Source organism: Hemicordylus capensis, chromosome 2 (assembly GCF_027244095.1).
Source record: "Hemicordylus capensis ecotype Gifberg chromosome 2, rHemCap1.1.pri, whole genome shotgun sequence".
Classification (NCBI taxonomy): domain Eukaryota; kingdom Metazoa; phylum Chordata; class Lepidosauria; order Squamata; family Cordylidae; genus Hemicordylus; species Hemicordylus capensis.
The window spans coordinates 119,546,224-119,564,961 of NC_069658.1; the positions used below are offsets into that span (position 1 = coordinate 119,546,224).

General features: G+C 38.4%; 1 protein-coding gene across 5 annotated transcripts in view; it reads right to left on the bottom strand.

The window, feature by feature from the left end:
* BNC2 (basonuclin 2) overlaps positions 1-18,738 on the bottom strand; it is a 584,547-nt gene that overhangs the window by 403,439 nt on the left and 162,370 nt on the right. For 2 of the 5 annotated variants that reach the window (XR_008316774.1, XM_053298995.1), the window contains exons 1-2: positions 7,291-7,646; positions 6,383-6,583 (exon numbers count right to left, since the gene is read on the bottom strand). Coding sequence is in view for 4 of the 5 variants with exons in the window: in XM_053298995.1 (XP_053154970.1) it covers positions 6,383-6,583; positions 7,291-7,467 (378 nt within the window). In the remaining variant the exon portion in view is untranslated. Of the gene's footprint in view, positions 1-6,382; positions 6,584-7,290; positions 7,649-18,738 lie in introns of those variants that run through there. The other 3 variants (XM_053298991.1, XM_053298993.1, XM_053298992.1) reach the window with 3 other exon arrangements.

The window sequence follows — 18,738 nt, forward strand, 5'->3', positions numbered from 1 at the left end:
AAATTATTACCTTATGAATTGCAGCATTATTGCTTTGCCACTAAAGTTTGAATGTAATGGGGGCGGGGGGGGGATCAGTCCTGAGTCTATACTTGCAACCCTCTTTTTCTCAGCCATACGTAAAACACCACCCACCACAAAAAAACCCAATTTCCTAGACCCTGGGTTCTGAAAATCTAAGCTGCAAAGTTCTACTGGTCTACAAGAACCAGTTGGACTGTTATAGAAAGTCTCAGCACTGACACTGAGTATTATTGGTAGAAGGAAGAAAATTCAATAAGGCTCTCTTGTTTTTAACTCATGACGCCAACTCTGTATCAGTAAACAGAGTGTTCCTTTGCAATCACTCACTGTGTCACAATGACCTGGCGAATGTGAATTCTTTCACTATCACCACAGTCCCTGCAATCTTGCCTCAGCTGTGACCAACTCACTTTTGCCCCAACATCTCAGAGATGCCTTACTCAGCATCAGCATCTAATTAGTTAGGGTGAAGAGTCAAGGCAAACCATCCTTGAAGCAGGAGACTAGGCTGCTGTTACCTCTCATAATGTGCCCTGTGAGGTAACCATGTTAATCGGAACAAAATATACAGACATACAAGATTAAATGCATTTTAAATGCAGCAATTACAATTTGCATGACACCTCAACTCTGATTTTGTTATTCATCATTTAGTACCTTCCTTACGTCATCACAGCAGATGTCTGTGTGGCTTTACATACTGCCAGTGTGCAAAGTCGCTTTGAAGTTAGAGGAGAAAACATCACACACTATCATTTGAGGAAAATAATTAGTTTTGGCTTATACATACATAAAATGCATTCATGCTTTTTGTCTCTGACTTAAACACACTCTCTCACCTCTATATATCACACAGTCCCATTCAAAATACATTACTTAGAAAGATGGTCTTATGAAATCAATATGTGTATATGATTTATGTAAACAAACATATGGGGTGTAAGTATATAGGCAAGTATTAGACAAGCAATCTTTCCAAAGCAACTTCTTGCAGTCCCAAGTAAAACAACTGGACTTACCTTCAAGTAATATATTATGATAGGGTGTCTCCAGTGCATGCATACACATACACATACACATACACACACACACACACGGTGTAAACCTACATGCCATATGTTTACATATACAAATTGATTTCTGCATGCATGCAAGACAAGTTAAAAATCTGGATATATGACAGTACATCTAAATTACTCTAATTACTCTAAAACAGGGAAATAAATTATGTTGACATTTTATTCCTATACTTTTCTGAAGATGAAGAAGAGTACTCTATGCCCAGTAAATGCCACTGCCTAGTACAGATTGCAAAGTACATATGCCCAAGTAATAATACATCCTATGGCATCAGACCCCGCTTTCTCTATAAGACTAAGCATGTAAACTCCTTGCTAAACTCCTTAGGATAACTTTTTAATCAATGAACGTCTAAAGCCAGCATGAAATGTTTTATGAATGAACTATATGGCATGTATATATATAATTTCCCAGTTACCTGAAACAGTGGATATTATGACAGATACTTTTAAACAAAAGTAAAAAATATGGCAAAATGACCTTCGTATTGTATGATAAAAAATAAAATATCAAATGATTCAATTGCTGGTAACTAGCAATAAAAAGGCACTATTCACATCTTTTTATGGGCTTCTATTGTTAAGATGTATCTTACAAAAGGCATTTTGATAGTAAACCTGTATTCGAAATGTAAAATGTATTGTCACACTGTCATTTGTTGCACTGTATTACTATTTTGTAAAAAGCAAAAAAGCCAAGAAGTTATGTGCTGTTTGGAGGAAATTTTAAAAAACCAACTTTTATATGTGATAAGGCTCTAGCTTTTGAACCAGGCAAACCAGAAATCTTAACCCAGCCTTTATACCCTCAATGCATGCGATCTATAGATCTACATAGCCACATTTCTGATTTTAACTACCAATTCAATAAACGAAGTATTGTCCTTTTCTGTACAGCGGAATTAAATGGCATACACTAGTGCAATTAGAATGTTTTGTTTTAAACTTGATTTTTAATCAAGTCATTTCTACCATCATTTTATATGAATGTATTTCACAAAAATTCAACAAGAACTCTTTTTCTGGAACAGCCAGCATTTTATTAGAGCCACATAAGGCAGCATAATAATAATAATTCCCCCACCACCACCCCCTCATTCTTTCTGATGGACAGATGCATCCATATTAAAGTAAATTCATTGATTTGATTTTTAGTTTCCTCGGCTTGGTCTTCACCTATCTAGGAAATGATTTCTCTAGTGATAACTAAGACATCGTACTAATGAGAGAATCTAATGTACAAAAGGAAAATTGTCACTAATAATAATATTTGCAGGAAGCTAAATGAGAATGTATGAGAATGCAAGTGTATGAGAATGTCAGACAGTTGTCCTTTAATAAGATAGTTACACAATGAAATTATGTCGTTAATTCTGTTACATCACTGGGTGAATCTTAAATTACTGTATAATGGGTCACAGATGTATGGGTAATCCTCATAATACTGTACTCTCTTCACTGCCCAAAGTGAAGAGAGTACAAGAGAAATCTTTACTTTATATTTGAAACAGGAGAGACACACATGTATTTGCTCACCTCTGGCATTTTGTGTCATTGTGGGTTACTGCTATTTTGCTGTTATGGTCTCATTGCTTAAAAGTATTTTAGAACATCACAGCCCTTAAGGTAAACTGGAAGACGGAAAATGACATTTCTTATTCTGACAAATGCACAAAACATCTACGAGAGCAGAACACAATAAAAGAGCCTTCTATTTTTATTTAATCAATCAAAATAGGCTCTCTTTTCTAGTCTAAACCACCCCATTTTAAACTGAAATGAGCATTCTGTGCATGTGTATACACACACACACACACACACACACCCCTGGACTTTACTCTGGACACTATCAGATGAGTAAGAAATAGAACCAGAGTGTTTCTGTTCTTTCTCGACCAGTCACTGATCAAAGTGACCCAAAGAAGAACTATCCTTACAAAGTTGAAATTTATGCTCTTTGAGGTTATCAACAATTATTTCTGAACACAAAGTAGGAATGGCTTCTTTCAAAAGATTCACAAACAAATTTTGTTTTGATTTTTAAAAGTAACGTGTAGAACTGATATAATGTTAAAAGGCCATATTTTACACTTTTCCAAACAGGTAATTGGGAATCTCACTGGTTGTTCTTCTTTAACCTGAACCCACATTGGATACTATGCTTAATTTTCTTCTAATAAGAAAGATAAATATGTTCATATTATACAAGTCAGCAGAGATATGTAGGTTACCTGATGGTATATAAAAACTTGCCTACATTCTCTGCGGTATTTATACCATTATATTCTCCATTACACCCTCTGAAAAGACTTAATATAAAATAAGTGCTCTCCATGCAGCTATGTGGCTTTCCGTCACTATATCAGAAATCCGCCTGAAATTAAAATTACCATTTCACCCTCACCTAAAGCATCAAATATTTTATGGCATAGGAAGACTAATACTTTATTACATGTATTTCATTATTTTGAAGAATTATTTCAAGCTATCCCAAAGATCTCACTAAACATTTTTTTAAAAAAACCATGCCAAAGTTTGCTCCTAATATATAAATCTTCTGTACTATCTCTGCTTTTGAATAAGAACTAAAAGTTATCTTTAAATACAGGAATAATAAACAAACAAATAAATAATTATATAGTTGAACAAGAAATCCTAAAACCATCATGATAATAAACAATAAAGAAAATGACATGCTATTAAAGTGCTTTTAAAAGTGTGGGGGGGGGAATCTGAAAGCTGTATTTGCAAGCATATATTCAGGTGTACTAGCAAACTGTAGTTATTTGCAGGCTGCATAAGGAACATATCTCAAGACAGAATTTGCAAATTTTTAAAAAAGTTAAAACTATTAGCCTCCGTAAGTGAATCAGCTTACCCCTTTATAAACACACACACACCCTCACACTTACACACACACTTACACACACACACCCAGAGAGAGAGAGAGAGAGAGAGAGAGGGAGAGGGAAAACTCTAAGTGTAGCAAAATGTTTTAGGCAGAAAGCAACATTCTAATCGCCATGGACATGAAGGCAAAGGACGCGCTCTCAAAATAAATATGTTCATCATTACCACCTTTACAATGCTACTGTGTCTGTGTGGGTATTCCAGTGGAGTGATCTGCACTGATACAGCATCTGCCATGCATTTAGCCATACGCTACACGTATTATTATTTTCCCAACACAGACTCAGAAAATAAACATGACCATATGTGTCCAGTAATGAGGAAAAGAAAAACAAGTTTAAGATCCTCATGCATTTGCAAAATTAACAACAGAAAAATAACAGCTGAGTTATAGATGCACTAGCAGTTGCTCAACAACTATTGTTTTCCATACTCTTTGCATCAAGAGGTACTTCTCTTAAGTTTCTTCTGCCCTATGAATGTCTCACTCTGCTTTGAAAAGTCGAACACTCAGATAGGCAATCTAATACTATGGATGTGGTTTAACAGCAATTTATCAATTGATCGTTATCAAGGTCTGGCTGTTAACTCTTTTGTTGCCACAGCAGGAAAAGAGTATTTTATTCCAAGCATTTAATCTCAGTACAAATGAGAGTATAAACATATATTAAATGACAAGTAAAATAGGGTCATTTTCATTCTCTCACTGTAAAATGAATATAAAAACACCTAAATGCAGGAAATATAACACAGAATCAAACATATCTTTGTCCAGCACAAAACATTAGAAATGCTCTTTTCAACTGGGATGTGTTCTTTTTTTAAAGAAAAAGGAACCATATATAAGGAGTTGCTTATTTGACTTATGTTGGTTATATTTCTGTACAGTAAGCTGGTATCAGCTGTAATCAGGGTCCCTCTACAGGATAGATCTAAATATACCTTATTTGAATGCAGGCATCCTTATGCAGAGAGCCACGCTGTTTCAGCTCTGTCTGGTACACGATTGTATGTAATAAACTACATCAACAACTTGTGAAGGGGGTTGTTTCTCTGTATATATTATTTCCTTAAGATTGTACATTAACTGCTCTTTTCATTAAGTTACTGAGAGCAAGTTATATATTCTCTGCTATAACTGTGTGATAAATATGAACACTTTTATGTCAATGGAATTCATTCATAAAAATTGTTAGCCTTAAAAAGAAAGAGGCTTGCTGATCAGTACAACATCTCACAACTTTTTGATGCTTTCACTTTTTGGTGTAGGGAATGCAAAGAGACTTTTCATGAGGCAAACCCCCCTTTTTTTCCCAACACAAGGGAACCCTAGCCTATGCAATACCCTTTTGAAAAGAACTAATCTCTTGTTTTAAACTTCCCTCCCCTCCTTGAGTCCAGTCCAGGTTGAAAGTTGTTTCTTTTTTTCAACTGTGTGTGTGGGGTGGGGGGGGGGAGGATTTCATGCAGAAGAGCCAAACAGTTGTGAAAGAGTAGCCACAGCATGCTGGGTGTGTATCACCAAGTGCGTGGTACAGAGACACCAGCAGCCCCTGTGATTAATTATCAGTTATTACTGGCCTTGCAGTAACATTTTAGCTTTCCCGTCAGAACCGCCATACCAGGCTGCCTTAAACGCGGCCCCCGGTGAAGGAACTGCTCTGGGGAGGATGCCAAGACACAGCTCTGCAGAAACTGTCTGTGTGTGTGTGTGTGTGTGAGTGAGAGAGAGAGAGAGAGAGAGAGAGAGAGCGAGCGAGCGAGCGAGCAGCAACTGAAACTGTCTCATCTAAACGACCCTCAGCTCTACACTGGCAGCAATTCTAACACAACTGCTCTTTCGCCCTCCTTAGGTCTGCATAACGCTGTTGTCTGCCACCTGAACTCAATTAGGCTGCTCTGAGGGAGCCCCCCTAAGTTTAGTATCAGTTTTGATATGGGGGCTTACATATTCAGGGGGTGGGGAGAAAGAAAGGACTTTTTTGCTGGGACAGTAAGAGACTTTTTTCTTTTAAAAGGGAGGGAGAAAGGATTGGGAAGGGAAAAGGAAAGAAAACAAAGCAAACAAAGGCAACAAATCTTACCAGAAGTAAATGATCTGTCTGGAAAACTTTAAATAAAAAAAGGACTTATTTTAAAACAATATCAAGTTTTATTATGTTTTTCTTTTTTTTCTTTTTTTAAAAGGAGTCCTTAGAGATGCAGCAAAGTAAGCATGAACATTCCAGTGACTTAGTTATGACACTTCAGAAACTGTATACAGCATTAAAATTAAACAAAAGTGAAATGCAGACAGAAACAAGTAAAACACAAAATAAAAGAGACAGACACAGACTTCAACGTGTGGCATTGAAAGACAAGTAACATACCTGCTGGGACATTCTGAATAGGAGGTTAGTGTCGGCGTTCTGCCATGTCCCCATGAAACCAGATTCGGTTGTTGCTGTTCTTGTTCCGAACTGCATGGAGTTGTCAGTGCAGGAGTCTCTTAAAGTCAAGTCTCTTGCCCTCTTTCGCTGTGTGTGTCTCTGAGTGTCTCTGTCTCTCACATCCACTTCTGCCTCTTCTGACTGAAAAGTGAAGGTGGATTTTTTTGAGCCTCTTGGCAGCCAGTAGCAGAAGTGTAGTGTAGTTAAGCTAGCTGCACTGTGCGTTTCATTTGGGAAGGGGGGCTTTAGGGAGGGGGCCAGAGCTTCTTTCGCACCTTCTGCAAAGATACCCCTATCATTTATGCATACACTGTGACTCCCCAAGCTCGCCTTTGCTTGGTTTAACAGCTGCCTGTCAGGTGTGCATGCAGCACTGAAGAGACCCAACCATCAGCTTCATACTCTCAGCCACTGGATGTCATTGGATAGCAGAGCAAAAGAGAGTCAACTGCACTGTTCCACTGCCAGTCACCAAATGACATCCTCCACTAGCCCCCTCTCAGTCTTAAGATACACTGATACACATGCACACTCTAAGTAGAATGCCGATCACAGTGAATTCAGAAGAACAAGCTGTGGTCCTTTCCCTGTTTTACTTCAGCAATGCTGTCAAGAACAGCATGTAATTGCTGACACTTGCCTATTAAACACAGACTGTAAACCTCCTAACAGAAAGGGGAGAGGAGAAGAGAGGGACAACCAATTGTTCACCCACAGAGACAATAGGCATGCAAGAAAAGCACACAAAAGTTGGCCTGCTTTTATTAAAAAAAAGAAAAAAGATACTGTTTCTCTGAAATTACTTTGCAACCGTCCCATCCCAAATTTTAAAACAATAAAGCTCTTACCAAAAAAGAAGGGGGTGGAAGGAAATACGATGATCTCCAACTTCTTTTTAAAATAAAACTAGGAAAAAACTGCATGCATGTTTCATCTCTCACATCTTTGTTTTTCCTTGTTAATTGCCTAAAATGCCTCAAGGAGCATAAGTCGGAGGAAAGAGAAGTGTCTTCCCCCTTTTCCATAAAGATCAAAACCAGATCTTTTTGACTTTTATTTAAAGTTCCTAGATGAAGAATATACAATAACCTTTCAAATCACAAAGGTGGGAGGGGGCGATGAATTGAAGGAAGAAGAAAAAATCCCGATAGTTCCAGTCAGCAAAAAGGACAGCATTTTTCTTTTGAGATCTCCAGAATTAAAACTGTTAATATTTACTAGACATCATGAGAAACCAGAAGCCATTGCTATCATCAACAACTTTTAAAATCAGTTCCTATTTAGAATAATGTACTTTGTATTTGCCCAGTTCTGTTACGTACTTTGCTGTCCTATGAGAAAAAGCTAGAGGGAGGGGCAAGAAGGAGAGAACACCTACATGGATTACATAAACACTGTAACTTCAAAAATGTAAAACAAAATTCATGCCCTCTCATAAAAGCAAGTCAGTTTAAAAGAAAAAGAAAGCTAGCTTTTCTCAACTTAAAGTGTAAGGAACATTCATCTTCTAATAAAATCTACAAATTTAGAGGACAAATGTACCACTCTCAGAGCTTTTCCTTAACTGAAGAACAACAATAAACCTTACTCTCTCACAAAACAACAAAAGAATCACAAGAAAGCTTCAATAGTAGCCTCGTGTCATTAATGTGCAATGAGAACAGATGAGAAAGCGTACACTATGTTGACACAAATGTGTCTTCCCCTTTAGATCCTGCATCTCCTGAAAGCTTTTCTGTTAAACTTCCCTCCAATTCACCACCATTAAGCACAAAAAAGTCTCAAAAGCTGCAAATTCAATATCTGAGAAACAAAAACAAGAGCCCAAAGAACTGTTGCCTTAAAATACATTAAGTCCACCTGTGGTCAATAAAAATATTCTTGTTGCATGGAACGAGGGGGGGGTGGGAAAAAAAAAACCCTATGAGTCAATTGTGCCAACAGTGGCTGTACCTTTACAGCTAGCTATTACCTACTTAAACTCCCTCTAAAATTTGCTAGCCTCTTGCTTTCTGAAGTGGTACTCAGTGCCTTAGTCAAGCTGCCTGCTCAGCTCCTGACCTTCCCACTAATGGCTGTTATTTGTGGGAGGCTTAAGGACAATGTCAATAGCCAGCTCCTTCCTCTCTGTTCCTCTCTGCTCCTCTCTGCATCTCTTGCGCTCTCTCTCCCCACCTCTTCTCTCCTTTTTCCTCCCTGTCCTGCAGTCCTCTCCACTCCCCGGGAAGGAGGGGGGAGAGGGGGGGAAAACCCACGCACACAAAATCAACTGGCATGCAGCAGCAAGCACCTGCAGTAATAGACTCTTTTATTAAAACTGTTATTCTGCAAGACTTGAAATTCCCAGTGGACCGGGCCATGTCAAAGCCGATATAATTAACTAGAGGCTCAGCAACGGATCAATTACCAGACAAGCAAGTGATAGTGAAATCAATGAAAGATCATCAGCCACATTATCAGTGTTGCAACTCATTAGGGTAAAACTGAGAAATGTGCTCAAAGCGAGCCCAAGCAAGGTGGCATTACAAAACAAAGGGCTAATTTGGAGGCCCTGCTGTGAACAATCTGTAACAGAATTAGCCTTTTTCCCCCCTAAACTGCACAGCTCTGTAACTAAATGTGACAGTCTGAGAGAAGCAGTTTATTAAGACACCAACTCCAAGTTTATTTAGTTCATAAACTCCCTCCTAGAAAATCAATACAGTCTGTACAGGATTATTAGGCTGACTAGCTAATACATCCAAATCTGGTCTTCCCAGCCAGCAGCCAAAATTCTACCTACCTAAAATAGGGGGGAGGGGGGGATGCTCAACAGCTGCAGAATATGGCATCAGAAGAAGTCTAGCATGTATTGACCATAGAATACAACAGGAATACACTACAGAAGGAGGGAAGTGATTGCTAAGATCATAAAGAGGAAACCAACAGAACAGAATATTGCAGCCTTCCTCACCACTAAGTACATTTAATGGCATACGCCTATTAGAACAATAATCGTTCTGCTAGGTATTTTAGAAGTAACGAAACACATGCCAGATGTCTTTGCAGAATGGTGCCCAAGATACCAGTCACTTAAGGGATAACAGCAACCCCTGCAGTAATAACAAAAAACAGCGCACCAAGAGTCCCATGCTAAAACTCTGGCACCTTGCCGTAGAGATGTTTCAGATATATATATATATTTTTTAAATCAGTGAGGAAAGTGTTTAGTATTCAACTTCCATGTGGATCGTCAGATGATTTAACTATATGAGGGTGCATTTATCTGCATATACATGTGGTGTACAAACCTGGGAAGCCACAGATAATTGTGGCTTCTCACTGTCCATATAGGCAATAAAATACCTAGATGATGATTCACATATGGAGTCCATGCTAATTTCCGCATGTAAGTACATTCTGTACAGAAGTGTTATAACATTTCAGTGGCCCTTAATCTTTTGAAATAAGACCCATAACTGACACATTCCTTTGTTTTCAAATAATATTCTCAAAGTTAAATCTCTGATGCTAATATTTCCCTGTGAAATTAATTATTTCCACTTGTTGCAGACAAATTGTTGTTACTTTTTAAAAAACTATCTCAATAATCCTAGGTGCTGTGTCTCACAAGTTTACCAAAGGAGCATTTTTATGACACTTACGCTACAGGCAGCATTGACAATGGATCCACTACTTAGCACAATGTAATGAAGTTTGGTATGTCATATATTAAAAACAGATTTCAGGTTAGCTTTCTGAAATTGCTAAAAACAAGTTCTATCATACTAATTATTTTACTATAGTTGATAAAGCTATTTATCAAGAAATTTAACCATGTTTTTCGGTTCGTACGATGGAACTGATGGTCAATGAAAGACAAACCTAGACCTTTGGATAGATTAATCTTCTGCGGTACTACTTGGTAATTTCCCCAATAATTTTCAATTCATTCAGCAACAATTCTCCCAACTCTGCACAAATCTATGTATAATAATTCCTAGGATCAATTATATTTAAAAGTAAATTTCCTTTAGTGTTGTTCTTATGTTTAAAAATTCAGAGTATCATCACAATTTGCCATTTGGCATGCAAATGTTCCAAAATGTTTTTCTAATATCTAACTGCAGTATTTTTAAAAATGTGTTCATTCAATTAGTACACTATAATTCATTATTCAAAATTTATTTATTTATTTAAAAAATTGCTTGAGCTACTTTATTTTATTGATTGACACATACATGTTAATATAGGCAACATGTACTGTATTTAAAGTTCAATAATATGTAAAGCTTTAAAGAGGTTTGTGTTACACATTTTAGATATTAATCAAGAAAATAATTACAGAAGAATTCTTTTTCAAGCCTACATGCATATAACTATGTACTGTACATGTACATTCAATGAGGTCCAATTAGTTGAAAAATTTGCATTTCAGTTAGCATGAGCTAACAAGACTGTGGGGAGACAATGCAATTCAACCAGAGGCCTAAGAAAGAATCTTCTTTTCCTGTAAGCATTAATTCCCACAACTGATCATTTTAAAATGTTACTGATCTTTACAATATTTGTTTGCCTAACATCTAGAAGCTCTACTTTAAATGCTTAAATTAACCATACATGGAGCAGTGTCCTGTGCAGCACTCCAGAGGGGGAAAGATACAGCAGTGACCCTACTATGTCAGACAATGCTTTTTAAATAAGCATTCCTGAACAAAGGCTTTGTTTTGCTTGAAACAGCAGGTCAGAAAAATTTGGATGCTTTCACACCTTTAAGTATCGTGTGTGTGTGTGTGTGTGTGTGTGTGTGTGTGTGTGTGTGTGTAGAGTGCTTGAGCTTCTTATTCACTCGCTCATGGGGGTATCACAATGTTTGGGGTCTTCCATAGCAGAAAGTCAAAACTGTATATACACACAGTTCAGCACTCTATTTAGTAGAAAGGTCTAAAACTGGTCATTTGGGCAGGAATCTATAGTCAAAACCAATTACAGACCTTTTAATTGGTCAAAACCAATTATAGACCCTCAAAATAGTGAATAGTACCCCACTTCAACCAGGACTTGCAATCAGGAGTATAAATGTGAAAACAAGAGATTGTCAGGCTGAATGTGATCAAATATATCAGAGTCCTCATCTCATCCACCAGCCTTAGATTGGGGAAAGGAGGATTTACTGTGACAATCAGGAGTATCACCCATGGAAAAGAATGGAGAAAGGTGCAAGCCTTCCACTTCACACACTTTAACAAATTTTAGATTGAGGGAGGGGGATTTTAGGCAGCAAGCAAGAATAACTCTATGCTTACAAAATGCTTTATTTTCTTGTTAAAAATGCTTCCATTAATTGGCAGGGATGGTGCTCATAAGTCCAGTATACCTTTCCAACCATATACAAGTTTGTTAAGTATTCCGTATGCTCCATTGACTTACTGTACAGTACCTGTAATTCCCAGAGTTCAGTTTGCTGTAGCTGTTAACAGATTCTATAATCTGTAATGACAGTAAACTGGCCTTTGCTCTTCCCTTATTCACTATTCATTTTCTAGGCTTGGTTACATAGATTGCTGGGTTAAAGATCAGTGGTTTTTCATGTGACACACTCTGGTATTCATCTAATGGCCTGTTAGGACAAAACTGTCCCTGTTCTTGCCAAAATAATGAAAAAGGTCCTCCACATCTCATGACAATCAGCCCTTCCTTATCTTCAAACAGGCAAGCTTAGATAACGTTTTAGAGAATTTTCTGAATTTGAGTCTGGAACCAGTTCAGCACAAGAGAAACATCTTAGCAAATGCAGAACAATATTAATTTCTCACGCTGAATAATATGGACATGAATGTGTCCATATAATAGATAGGCTTTATCTAAGGACCCAATAAATATTTATCAGGCATGGCTGAGTAGGATAAATAGTTTTATTTATCCAGGCATGGTCTGCGTAGGCCCAGGCATGGTCTGAGTAGGATAAATAGTGTTACCTCAGAGCTGCTGCCAATCATACTGCTGCCAGTCATACTGGCTAATTCTATTAGCCAGTGATTCTGCTTAACTATAGTACCTTATAAGCCATACTTTAGCTTTAGCCTTTGCTTTGATAGTAGGATATAGTCTACTATCTTCCCTATCTTTGAGAGTAGAATGGCCTAGTCTTCCCTACTGAAACAAATGTTCCTTTTCATTCTTGAAACAGCTCTGCAAGCCACAGTATCATTTACTCATATGTTATAAACCATGCTTTCACATTACAAAAATGTAACTAAAAAAAATGCTTTGCTGAACCAGATTCCTAGACCCATGTCCAACACGCTACCCATCTGAACACATTAAGGCTTTTTCTCAGGACTCTCATGTGGACAAGGACACAGTTTTGTTTTTTTTCAGCTTGCTACTTGTGGTGTGCAGATAGTTAGCCTTCACTGTCATGTATTATCAACTGGGAGTGTCCCAGCCCAACAGCTCGATTGTAGTAGAAGCCATGGAGAGTGGCTGACATCCGTGCTAAAAAGACACCAGTGCTACAAGAGAAACACCAGTGCATCTGAGGAGTTCAACTAACTCTGCTCCACTGGTCATACAGTGCAGTAGGGGAGGCAAATTTTGACAACCTCAGAAGTGATCTGTGCCATCCAAAAAGATGCCCCTGAGGGTTGCACAGCTTTCAGAGACATATTTTTGCGGGGCATAGAGCACTTCCAGCAAAAGAAGAGTTAATTGAAAATTGCTGCCTCCCCGCAAAAGCACTGGTGCAGTGTTAGTCTGAAACTTTTCAGAAGCAATGGTGCTACACCAGTGCATGCCCGGTAGCACTGATGCTTTGTTAGACTAGGTGTCAGCCTGTGTCTTTTGGGCCTTTATTACTTATTATAGATTGATTCTAGTGTGGGGTAGCATCAGATTCACAGCTGATTTCAGAGGGCCCTTGTCCATTCCAAGGATAACATTTGTTGGGAGATAGACCTGGACTAAACTGAATTCATCAGAACATTTTTCTGCTAGATTATAAAGAACGAAGTCCGTATTCAGGTCTGCCCCTTTCAAGCTGCCTCTGTCCATAGATTCCATGAAGAGCCATGCTAATGTTTTTAATGGGCTACAGCTAAATATGGGACCATGTAGCCTTACTAAGACAAGGGATAAAATATACGAAAAATACACAAAAATGGTGCAATGACAATAGTTCAGTTCAGATGTGGCGTTTCAATAGAGCAAACAGCATTTCCCCTCCAAGAATGTAAGTAAAGGAATTGCTCTGCAACATCTGTTAGACTATGAAATGTTAACAGATGTCTTAAGTGAAAAAAAAGTGGAAGAATCCATACAGGAAACCTTATGCCAAACAGATAATACTGCTAACTTTCCACATATTACAAGAAAAAAAAAAGTATATTGGCAGCTTGCTTCTTTTCTGTGAAACTTATAAAGCATTTCTTCCGCCTGCATTTTAGCAAGTAGGAAGATACTGACTCATAACTAAAAAACAGTATTTAAAAAATCAATTTCGAATAACACATTTTAAAACCCTTATGTCCAAATCCTAATGATTTGGAAATGTGTATCCATAGTTTTGGAATCACTTAAGATTCTAATAGCTAGCTAAGGGTTGATTCAAATGCTTAAGCTTTCACACAAAGGCCTCTGTTAAAACAGCTTTGCATGGCGGAGCACCTTATAAGGGCCATAACTTTTCAAAGTCGCTTGCCATGTGGTTCAGCTAGATCATGCAGAGAGTAGCCACACCAAGTCAATTAAGGTGCTGCCATAGAGAATTGTATTTATGTATGATTACAATCACAAGGAAATAATTACAAATGATTGTAATATAATTCAAACAAAGGATAAACTGTATGAATTCAAACATAAAGGATAAACTGTTGCTAAAAGTATAAAACCTATCAGTGGTTCAACGAATAATACCAAAAACTCTCTAGCCTCCAAATACAAGATCAATACATGACCCAGTGTAGACATAATGTTCTCAATCTCCTTCCTTACCAATGTTTGATTAGAACTCTGATCTGCAACATATAAGGGTTAGCATTAACACAAGTGCTGGTGTAAATGCTGCACTATGGTTAACTCTGAAAAGGCAAGAAGAGGAAGAAAGGGATTGAATGTGCTAGCTGTGGAGGAGTTGAGAGTGCTGTGTCTCCATCACACCTATAAAGAGCATAAATGTAAAGTTGCCGTCGATTTGCCGTCGACTCCTGGAGAGTGGAGACCACAGAGCCCTGTGGTTGTCTTTGGTAGAATACAGGAGGGGTTTACCATTGTCACCTTCCGCGCAGTATGAGATAATGCCTTTCAGCATCTTCCTATACTGCTGCTGCTTGATACTGGTGATAAAGAGCATACTAATACTAATTGTTATATGCAAGTATGTGTAATAATCCTTTGATAGCTGCTCTTTGTAAAGAGAGGAAAGATGCTACAGAGGTGTCAAACTCTTTGCCATCAGCTGTTTTTCTGCTATACATGCCTCCTACTGAAAACATCTTCCTTACCCAGCCCTTCTTTACGATCAATGATCCAGACATGTTTGCATCCGTAAATATGTATTTGGAAACCCACAGGGGAAAAGCAGCTGGCAAGTAAAGGACTGAGAATGTATACACACCCTGCTGCATTTCTGCTCAAAATGGCAGCCTACTAAAGCCACTCTCCTTTTCACAAAAGCAACCATTTAGGACTTTGTTACACATATTTGCTTGTAACATGTAGTTTGCCCGTAACTTCACCCCATAAAAAAACAACCATGTATTCATCCACACTGGGTCATGAAGCTTGAAGGTTCCCTTGGGCCAATTACATTCTCTCAGTCTATTCCACTTCACATGACTGTTGGAAGGATAAAATGTGATATGTATGCCAACTACGCAAATGAGAGTGCTCAACTCTTTACAGCAAGACAAATATTAAATTAATATATATTCATTTCTCTCATGGAAGGAAAGATTTCTAAAAATCTTAGCTAAGACCATTTGTCAATGTTTCGTATTATTCATGAACAGAAATGTACCCCAGTATTATCGATCAGTTCATTAAGCAGTTTTAAGAGGAATCAACAGGGGCCTTCCCAAATCAGCCCCTGTTGTCCTAACAGGGGCATCTCATAATGGCTTCATTACGGGATTATGCAACTAAACATTAGCCGCATCCTGAAATAATACCAGTTCTGGGAGTGTTTGCATAGGGCTCCTTGGATGCAGTGTCCCCTCCATTCCTTTCAAATTTTTCATATGGTCCGTTCATTCTGCTTGCTCCCAGATCTTTCTCTGGCCAATGGCTTTCTAGAGTAGGTGGGATGCTGCACCTCCTTTTTCCCCCTACTGTGCATGCATGGTGTGTGTTTCTAAAAACTTTCATGTCAGTGTGTATATATATATATATATATATATATAAATATATATATATAATTACTACTATTACTTCTTTTTAGGGGGTCTTCCGCAAGATCACCCAGCTGACAGACTCCCTCCATCCCTCCCCACTTGCCCTCCTGGCCCACCAGGCGGAGAAGTACAGAAGCAGGCGGGTGACCTGATCCTTTTGTCTTTCTATTTTATTTTATTTTTCCCTGGTGGCCAGTGGTCTTGTGGAAGACCAGCAACTCAGCAAAGATGGTAGTCTTGTGGAAGACCACCAGCTTGGCAAAAATGGTGGTTTTGCTGGGTGTTCCACCAAATTTTTTTTAATGAAAATAATAAAATCACTATAGCCCCTCCATACATCTCAGAAGAAAAGTCAGGCCACTTCAAAGTATCCCAAAAAGCCATCATAGGAAGTGTAACTTTTAAACACAGAGATAATCTGAGCTAAGCTCCAATGCACAGGGGAAAACCTGAATTGTGTATGGAGTGCTCCCCGATATCTTGCAGGGACTTTGAGGGAAATCTCTCCGATGTGCGAATGCACACCCACTACTCCCATGTAACTTCTAAGTAAATATGCCATCTGGGAAATCCCCAGGTGATTACCTATAGGGAGGGCACTGAGAGCATTAATTGAAATAGCTGATAGAAAATCCATTTATTAAATGTAGCTTGAAAAAGCATTCCAATGAGTAGCTTCCTTTAAACAAGTGTATGAATAAAGTTGTAGTTTTCTTGATTCAGAAGTGTGACCCATGCCAACTACAAAACTGGTATATTCATATATGGCAGTTGGTTCTCCTAAAATAATTGGCCCTTCATACTTGGCTCTCCATAGGCATGATCAAACCTGATGCTTTCCATGCTTGTTTAGGATCCCTTTATGCTTCATATATTTAACCATGACCCAGTTCTCCCTAAGCCTTCCTTAGGCCCTTAGTCTTAAAGAGAGAGATGTGGCTCAAAACTGGACATGATCTCTTTATTTATGTATTCATTTTACATTTGTTTCTTGTTGAAAATGTCACTTAAGAAAAGATTTTTCTACATTAATTCATAACAAAAAGTTATTATTTTTAAGAATCCTGAATATTTCACACAGGTAATGATATTGTAATATTTAATCAGTTAGCTAATTGGTTAAAAACCATACCATTTTCTCTCTAAAATGACATTTGGCAGCCCTACAGATTTTAAAGTTCCTTGCAAATGATCTCCTCTGAGCTTAGCATCTTAACTAATTTTAGTGGCTGACATCCTGACTATCAAAGTACACACATAAAGAGGACAGCAAAGATGCAACTGGGGTTTGCACACATCTCCCCCATTCCCTCTACCTGTGTAATGTTTTGAAAATTGAGAAACATCCCCACTCTATCCATGCTGCAGACATAATGTGGAAGAGAGGAAATACATTGCACAGTTCTGTTTACACATGTGCTTCAGGAGTCAGGATACCAGCCAGTGTTTTTCCCCTTGCTAAAAAAAACCTGCAGCCAAAGAAAGCACATTTCATTGTGTGGAGAAACAAAAAAAATGTAGCACCTATATTGGTACTTGAACCTCAGTTTTACTAGTACTTGCTGTGAGATGGTTATATCAATGAGGAAGGAAATTCAAGCTCAACTCCCATCCTTCTGTGTTTCCATACCTGAGTACTGCCATGCTGTGCGTACAGAAAATGCAAGCTTCAATCTCTGGTATCTCCAAGCAGAGCTGGGAAAGATCTTTGTCTGAAACCCTAGAGGGATGCTTCAAATTCAGGAAAGAAGATGGACCAGTGGTCTGACTCAGTGTAAGGCAAATTTGTAGGTACATTAGGGCTGAGTAGAGAAGAGGACTCACCACTCTGCTGACCTGGCACTATGTTGCCTGGATTCATACAGGCCTGAGAGCTTTCTGACAGGGCCATCTAGTCTCTATCCTATGCGGAGTACAGAATGTGGACTCTATATTTCTCATTTCCCCCAAAGCTACTTTGATTATGATTAATGCAAGTTAGTGAGCCTACTGCATGATCTTAGTGGATGAAAAAGTAGACCAGGGCATGCATTACCAAAACCCAGCTGGATGAAGCAAATCGACCAGGGCTGTCACAGCTTATTCCAGCTGGATATTTGGTCATTGCACACGCAATCACTGCAGAAAGTCACTGACATTCAGAATAGTGTTCTATTAACACAACACAAGAAGTTGCATGCACTTAAGAAATTTGCACAGCTGCGCAACGTTACAGTGCTCTGCAATGCTGTGTAACCATGCGACACATGCAAGGTTGCACAACACAGTGCAACTTGTTGTGAAATATTTTGTTGATGTTGCTCAACATGTTGCACATGTTGCACTAGTGTAAAAACTTGTCTGGAGCAGATTTCTTTTATTTGTGCAAGGTCATTGTGGCAAAAGAGCATTATGCTGGCCGTAGTCTGGACATAGGCTAGTACATGACTTTGATTATGCTGACTGTGCTGGATATCAGGAACAGATTGTGATCTTCTTGCCTAGCTACCCAGTTTCACAAATAAAAGTTGGCACAGATAAATTTGAATATGGAGTTGGGGACTCCAAATTTAATAATGCCAGGCTTTTAGCATTCATGTCAAGTCCATCTTGTCAGGTGAACAAAAGGCTCTATGGTCTCCACAGCAGCTATGGGCTGTCCTCAGCTGTACTGGTCCAACTCATATTAAATTACAAATGGTTTGACTTTTTTTGTTTTGCAAAGGGTAGGATTTTAGTGGTCTGGTGATCATCATCTCTACCTGTATCACTACTTTGGGTGGAGCTTACCTCCTCTCCATGCTAAGACCACAGGCCTCTTAGTATGGTCCTCCCCAAGACCAGATATCTTATGAGATTCTAAAATCCTAGACTAGAGGAAGATATGGCAGAGTATAGACACCCTGATGAAGGTGTGGGATAAGAGGTTGATGCAGATTTACCAAGCTC